At 42.8% G+C, this 7,899-nt stretch overlaps 2 protein-coding genes across 2 annotated transcripts; both read left to right on the top strand.

Moving 5' to 3' along the window:
- Window positions 1–615: 615 nt before the first annotated feature.
- On the top strand, window positions 616–3,669 carry FOMMEDRAFT_101808 (uncharacterized protein). The gene is made up of 13 exons (XM_007262295.1): window positions 616–1,110; window positions 1,166–1,407; window positions 1,467–1,522; window positions 1,583–1,659; window positions 1,715–2,073; window positions 2,133–2,357; window positions 2,411–2,502; window positions 2,573–2,770; window positions 2,827–2,954; window positions 3,049–3,157; window positions 3,231–3,268; window positions 3,343–3,596; window positions 3,661–3,669. Exons 1-12 carry the CDS (start codon window positions 670–672, stop codon window positions 3,505–3,507), a joined length of 2,130 nt encoding a protein of 709 aa, XP_007262357.1. The 5' UTR covers window positions 616–669; the 3' UTR covers window positions 3,508–3,596; window positions 3,661–3,669.
- A 316-nt stretch (window positions 3,670–3,985) lies between these two features.
- Window positions 3,986–5,533, top strand: FOMMEDRAFT_151261 (uncharacterized protein; the record flags this gene model as incomplete). The annotated part of the gene is made up of 3 exons (XM_007262296.1): window positions 3,986–4,227; window positions 4,281–4,444; window positions 5,244–5,533. 3 exons carry the CDS (start codon window positions 3,986–3,988, stop codon window positions 5,531–5,533), a joined length of 696 nt encoding a protein of 231 aa, XP_007262358.1.
- Window positions 5,534–7,899: the final 2,366 nt, after the last annotated feature.

Genomic DNA, 7,899 nt, shown 5'->3' on the forward strand with positions numbered 1-7,899 from the left:
ATATACTGTAGATATATAAGATCTACTATATTACAGTATTAAGAGTTTAGAGTATCATAATCTAGTTCAGAGGAAACTGTTGTATTTTTATTATCAAATAGTACACAAATACACAAGTAATTGATACATTTAACATTGTATTTGTGTTATGAATGAGTTCCAACTAAATTTACATTAATTTTAAAGGAATAATGAAGAAATTTGGTTAAGAATTGAGTAAGATACAGAGGAAAGTGTGTGCTCACTGTATGAGACAGTGAGCTCAAGGTGTGGCAGGTGGGGAGGGCACAGTTGCCATATAGGGCACTCAGCATACTTATTTTATTTTATTTTATTTTGACTTAGAATTTTTTTTACTATTTAAGTCTAGTATTAAGTACAGTTAGGGAGAAAAGCTCAAAAGGTACCTAATTAGAGGGACTACAAGGGTCTTGTACACCCTCTAATTAGGCCCCTTACAGTATGTCCCTCAGGTGCATTTTAGTTTGTGTAGTAGACAGTCCTGCCAAATGTAATTTTTATTTTCGGACGGACAGACTAATTTTTTGCTGACGCACGCGTTTCATCCCGTTGTGTCGGTTTCACTCACTCACGGCTTGTTGTCCTGTTCTCACTGCTCACTGCTCGTTTCTGCTCGCTGTCCGCTGCTCTTGGCAGCCATCTCAACCGATGAGCACATGGCGTCTGGCATCTCTGGGACTGAACTCCTGTAGACGACATCCTCCGAGCTTGTCGTACTCGAAATGCTTCTACTCGCTCAATAACACTATCACTCTGCGGCCGAGCCCGACGGCTCGTTCATTTCCCTTTCATACAAATAACCGACCTGGTAATGCAATACTAGTCCGCCTATATTCAACAGAAACAGAACAGCTACCACAATCGCGGCCTAGACGAGAACCGGGTCGTATTGCTCGTCTTCTTCCCTCGTTTCTGCGTCCTGAGCAACCAGTACGAGGTGCCTCCGCCCGCAAGATCATCGCACTTGCGAAACCGGAACGCAAACCTCTACTTCTTGCCGTTGGATTACTTCTGGTTTCTTCGAGTGTCTCGTTGAGCATACCGTTCACGATTGGAAAGTTGATTGACTTCTTTGCATCTACTAATCCTGTACGTCCATTTTCTTTCCGACATGCGCTGCGATAATTTATTGGAGATGTCGTAGCAAATTCCATTCAATCTAAGCATCGTACAAGCATCTGCTCTTCTCTTGACAGCATTCACAATCGGCGCAGTGGCTAATGCAGGTCGGTCCATCCTCATGCGGCTTTCGGGACAACGCATCGTGGCGCGATTGCGTGAGCGCACGTACGCCAGTGCACTGAGACAGGAAGTGGAGTATGTAGAGAAGGGAGAAGGCGATGTACTCAGCCGGCTGAGTGTGGACTCGAGTATCGTTGGTGAATCGTGAGTTCCATTCATCGAACATATAAGTGCCAGAGACGATGCTTAACTTGCCCGGAAAGAATGACGCAGAATTTGAGCGATGGATTAAGGGCAGTTGTGATGGCTTCTGTCGGTTGTGAGTCCCTTTTCGTTTTTTCCGCCTGGAGTTTGAGCATGATAAGAACTGGCATTGAAGTAGGAGCGATGTTCTACCTCTCCCCGCAGCTTACACTGCTCATGCTCACTGTCGTTCCTCCCGTCTCACTGGGTGCTGTATGTTATTTCCATTTTTGATTGCTAATTAACTCTAATATTATATCTCGCTCAGGTGTTTTACGGTCGCTACCTCAAAAAGCTCTCAAACCGTACTCAAGAAGCAGTTGGTGACATGACCAAAGTCGCCTCGGAATCACTCTCTGCTTTCCGCACCGTCCAGGCATTCAATGCGCAACCACAAGAAGAGGCTAAATTTTCGAATAAAGTCAACTACGTCCTTACACTCATTCGTAAGGAAGCGCTTGCAAGCGGAGTGTTCCACGGCGCGACGGGGTGGAGCGGGAACGTTACACTGCTCTGTCTCTTAGGGTATGGAGGGAGTTTAGTGAGTAAAGGAGCGATTTCTGTGGGAGACTTGACGAGTATGCTGTTATATACGGTGTATGTCGGGAATGGGCTGTCGATGTTGACGTGCGTCTTATCCCCCGATTTTCCTATTCTCGTGTGGGCTAATAATTTTCCTGATATAGGTCGTTCTTCGCGTCTATCATGCGAGCTGTCGGTGCTGGGACACGTATCTTCGAGCTGCTTGAAAGAGCACCAGCTATTCCGTTATCCGGAGAGGCGGTCGCCTCAGGTAGAAGAGGCACAGTATCGTTTGAGGCCGTCTCGTTCGAGTATCCGAGTCGACCGGGAGTTAGAGTGTTGAAGGGTTTTGATTTGAAACTCGATGTTGGGGAGAGCGTCGCAATTGTGTATGTATTCTGATTCATTTTTTTCGCAGTACAATGGCTAAAGGGTTTGACAGCGGACAGAGTGGGAGTGGAAAATCGAGCGTCCAGTCTCTTCTTTTACGGTATTACGACCCCGTAAGCGGGCGTATCACATTTGATGGCCAAGGTGAGAACTATCCTCATTTTCTCCAATAACCTGCCGTCTTATATAACTACACTAAACTTCGAACGTATAGATATTCGTGAATTCAACCCAGATTCTTGGCGTAACCTAATTGGTGTCGTCCCTCAAGATCCCGTCCTCTTCACAGGGACGATCGCATCCAACATTGCATTTGGGAACTCGGATGCAACTAGAGAACAGATCGAGGAAGCGGCTCGGCAGGCGAATTGTGAATTCGTATGGGGGATGCCGAAAGGATTTGATACCGAAAGTGAGTGTCTCTGTTCAGAAGGGATAAATAGTGTTGATGGTGGAATGAATTGAAAGTTGGGAGACTAAGCCTGAGTGGCGGACAACGTCAACGCCTTGCGATTGCGCGCGCACTCTTGAAGAAACCAGCGATACTGGCTATGGACGAGGCGACGAGCTCGTTAGACGCGACGTCTGAATATCGGGTATGTCATCATACTATTCCTTATTTACCCCCTTCGAACACCAAATGTTGACTTACTCAAATTACTTGTATACCGATTGGAAATATTGTTGTAGGTCAACGACGCGATTGATAAGATCCTGAGCTCGAGACAAACGACATGTATGATTGTTGCACATCGGATATCGACCATTGCACGTGCAGAGAGGATCGTTGTACTTGAAGGTGCGTCCTGCCTTTCCTCTTGCTTACTGTAATTGAACTTGACCATTTTTTGCCGTTATTTATAATATACTAGGTGGGAAGATTACTGAGTCCGGGACGTACCGTCAATTAGTAAGTACATCGACATTAACGCCAATTTGTGTAGTTTTGCGCTATACATGATATATCTGACACAATAAACCTAGGTATCCCGACCCAACTCACGTTTCCGCGCCTTGATGGCCGCACAACTTGATACAACGACGGCAGATATTCTTGTCTCGTCAAATTCTCGAGAATCCGAACGCAGTACAATTGACGATAAGAATGAAGCACTAGGAGAGCCTGAGAAGATTCGAATACATGCATAAGTGTTTCTAAACGCTCATTTAATCATCCCCATGGTATTAGTTATTGTTATTGTAGCTGTAGAGACTGGTATAATACATTCATATAGACTGTGAGTACGAAACATATACATCCAGGGTACTCTGTCTATTTACTGACATTTGCACTGCTGTCAGATTTTTGAAGACATTAGAAAGTTGTTTTTACTGTGTTCCATCTCAATCGCTTCATCACAGCTTCAACATATGCGTGGTTAACACCGTTTACCTGCTTTTACTCATTGAGTAAAGTGCAAAGCATCTGATTGATGCTGACACAAACAATGTCTCAGAAACTGCCATATAAGTTATTTGGATCTGAACTGTATGTTTTCTGCCCGCCACCTCCAGGTCCAGTCTCACACGCAATGAAGTTCTGGCCTGTGTCAGCCACTAAAGGGCACGGCTATTTAAGCGTACGTATTCAGATATCCGTCCTTCTCTCCTACCTCTTATTTGTCCCATGGCTCAGCAACACGAACAAGTACTCGAGAACCTCGACGCCCTTGCGGACATGCTTGAGCAACGGCGTGCGCAAGATGAAGAGCGTCGTACTCAAGACGAAGAGCGTCGCACTCAAGACGAAGAGCGTCGTACTCAAGATGAAGAGCGTCGCACTCAAGACGAAGAGATCGCACAAGTGCTCCGCAACGTGCGTCAGCAGATGCAAACCATGGCCCAAGGAGCAGGTGACAGCAACTACCAGTGAGCACCTACTATGATTCTCATTCAATTGTGGTTTTCAATCATTTTTAAAGGGCTTCTCTCCGCGAAGCACGCGCCCATAACGCTCATGTTCTTGCTCTACTCAGGACTAGCGCACTTCCTTACCCCGAGTTGCACCGACTTCCAGATCCACCAGGAAAGGGTCTCTGCGCTACTGGATTCCCGAAAACATTGGAGGAATTGCTGGAGATGAACTGTGCGTATTATCACTAGTTCTTCCATTTTATGTTATCTCATAGCTTTGTTTGAAGCTAATGATACCGTGTCCCTTCTTACGCACTATGGTCAAATCATACAAGACGACATAGACATTAATAAGCTGCGTCTTATATTTTATATCGCACGCGACCCAGAACACTCTCCATAAGGTAAGGTCAGAATTTGTTTTTCACCTTGCGAGTCTGAGGGGTAAATTGCAGATCGCGAGTTGTATGCAGATTCCGGTTACTGCTCCTGTGCAAGTGGTGGTGGTGAATCGGACGAGGTCAGATCGTTGGTTGGGTTGGAGGAGCAAAGATAGCTATGCATACAAACAGACGGTGTAAGAGAGTGTGAAAATGTACATAGATTGCCTCATCGTGTCTCTTATTTTTTTTACGTGTCGTGTAACCTCGGAAATTATTTTGGTGCTTGCGTGGGTTTTGTCTTCCGAACCAGACGAACAGTGACAGGATTGAGAGAGCCAATATTATGACAGCAGACAGGAGAAGCGCACGCAAATCTGCAAGTTGCTGTTTCCCAGTGCCCAATATATTTACCAAAGAGAACATTGGTCTCTAGCATTCTCCGACTGAATGGGTGCAGATGAGGTGGCTCCCTACGAATGAGTGTTGGCTCGTCCATGCCGCCTCAGACGCATGGCTGCCTTGGCAGTGCTATTGGGCCGTCTAAGGAAGGGGCACTGCTGTGATTGCGTTGAAGAAGTTCTTTCTAAGTAGGTTGCGTATTTTATACAGGTTTCCGCGACTGCTACCTAAAGGATCTATCACGCTTAGATCACCTTACACTCAGATCCCTCGCAATCCTCTCCGGTCTTGCACACACCATCCTTTACGCCCACGTCTCTCTCACATCTACAAAGATCGCCACACTCTACGCACGTACCGTCATCGACTGCGCGCATCGCGATATCACTCTCATCTCTACGACTTCGCCCGAATCGCCTACATCTCCCACATGCAGCGCATTATCCGGCACTCCAGCTTTATTCGCTGGCAAGTTCACTAATCGTATTCGACACGCTGCGTTTTACGTCTCATTTACTAGTATAGCACGATGTATCTAGTATATAAGGGCGCGCATATATGCACATATATCCAAGTGCCATTCCAAACTCCCCGTCCTAACAGGTTATGAGCCTTGCCGGCTTGTGAATGGCACCATTGACACGAACAACACCATGAACGCCACCTCTACCTCAGACGTCTACCCCCCCTCCTAGTACTAGTGCTCCACCTACAAACGTAACGCCTCTAACAATGGCACAACCTATGTTAACGTTCAAGTCTCTAAAGATCAATGACAATCAACTTGCTACATTCTTTAAAGACACAGAGAAGCTTACAGGCACAAAGAACTATAAGATATAGCAACTATGCATTACAAATGCACTAGCAGTAATACTGCTCAGTAACCACCTTACAAACAATCCCCCTAGTACAGATGTAGACAGTATACACACAGAGAAACTATTGTATCATTTCATAACAAAGACAATATCAGATACAGTGTATACTAACATTACAATACACAAAACAATGAAAGACCTCATACAGGCACTAGCTGATCAATATGATGTACAAACCATGTTGACTCACACAGTTAATATATTAGTACTGTTCACAGCTAGAGAACACATTTTACAGTTTGACAAGACACTAGACCAAATAGAACAAGTCTATATGTAACTGGTAGCTTACAGTAAAGTACTAGATGATAATACTTATGTCTCAGTAATAAATCTTACTACTCTAAGAGAGTATAAGTGGGTTGCAACAATGATTGATAAGCAGAACATGTATTACAATAGTTTACTCACAGTTACTACAGCTCAGTATTAGGTGTTCACACTAGCAAAATTAATTCACAAATTATACAACACATTTACTGAGTAGCAAATACAGAACCACCAGAATAAACATAGTACACTAAATAATAATAATAAAATAACAAATAATCATCCTCTATCTCTAGGGCCTATACAAGGTCAAACAAGAGGACAAGGACACAGTACAGGTAATGTAAAGCTTTACAAGACAATAAAATGTTACAATTATAACAAATATGAACATATGTCTAAAGAGTACTATAGTCTAGTAACAGACACTATAAAGGAAGTGTTAGTAACAGTGTAGAGGGGACCTGAAGGCTCAGCAAGGGGACCCAGGCTACAACTATCCTACACAACAGAAATACAGAATGTAAGTACTAGAATGTAGTCAGAACTTGCAGAACAGGCAGAGAGAGAGAGTGAGACAAGAGTAGAGTATATAGAGTAAGTCTAAGAGTACAGGACTATCTAGAGTAAACAAGATCAAGACTACAGGACTAGTCTGATCTTGTACACCTATATATACTAAACTACACAAGAGTACTTAGGGAGTATAAGCTACTAAGAATGATAAGCTACAAAGAATAAAAGAAAGGAAGGTCAAAGATAAAGGTATAAAGAATAAAGGGATGGACAAAGGGTAAGAGACTATAGAATGAACAAAGAATGAAGGGGTGGTCAAAGGAATAGAATAATAAAGTAAGGAAGGGTAGTAGTAAGAGTTAGTATACATATAGTTTATAAACAGTACCTCTAAAGGATAGAAGTCCTAAGTTCTAGTACAGAAGGGTGTAGAACCCTCAGAACTAAAGGTATGAGAGTAGAGAATTGTAACATCACTCCCTCTCTAAAACCAATTGTCCTGATTAGTAAACATTAGACTTAGTTAGTAGCTTAGGTATAGGTCAGAATAGTAAGGCTTAGAAATCTGTAAGACAGAGTTAATGTAGAGTACCTGGATGAAGTTGATAAAAGTCTTAGATTACCTTAGTAGTATGAGTAAGATTCTCAGTAGGTTCTTAAGTACATTCCTCAACTAGGTATCCTTTCTAGTAGATAAGGAACTTAAGGTTTTTGTATACTAGCTTAGTATCTATTATATACTCTACTTTGTATTCTAGTTCAGAACTAATGAGTTCTAGTAGAGACAGTAGGGGTCTTTATTATAAAGGAAAACTAGGATTGTAGTATTAAGACAGTAGAACCTTGTTAAACACTAGGTGTATACACTTTCATATTGTTAGAAGTTAGAGTTTGTAAACAGAAGTGCTAACCTTCTTTTTAATAACAAAGGGTCTGAAGTACTTGTTGTTCAACTTCTTTATTAAGTGATCCAAGGTCAGATTAGTAGCTTCTAGTATAATCTTGTTACTAGGCTAGTAATCCTTGGCTACAGACCTTTTCCAATCATAGTTCTACTTTATAACTTATACTACCTTTTTCAAAAGAGCTTGTGTGTCCTCTCTAGTTCTGTGTATCTGTTCTACAAAGTCTGTTACAGATTCAGAACTACTGTTCTGGTTCAGAACTGTCTCCTAGTACAAATGTCTTTTATAATTAAGGAAGAATAGGGACTGTCCTATTATAGAGTGTTATTAGTT

The sequence above is a fragment of the Fomitiporia mediterranea genome (genome assembly GCF_000271605.1).
Source record: "Fomitiporia mediterranea MF3/22 unplaced genomic scaffold FOMMEscaffold_1, whole genome shotgun sequence".
NCBI classification, from domain to species: domain Eukaryota; kingdom Fungi; phylum Basidiomycota; class Agaricomycetes; order Hymenochaetales; family Hymenochaetaceae; genus Fomitiporia; species Fomitiporia mediterranea.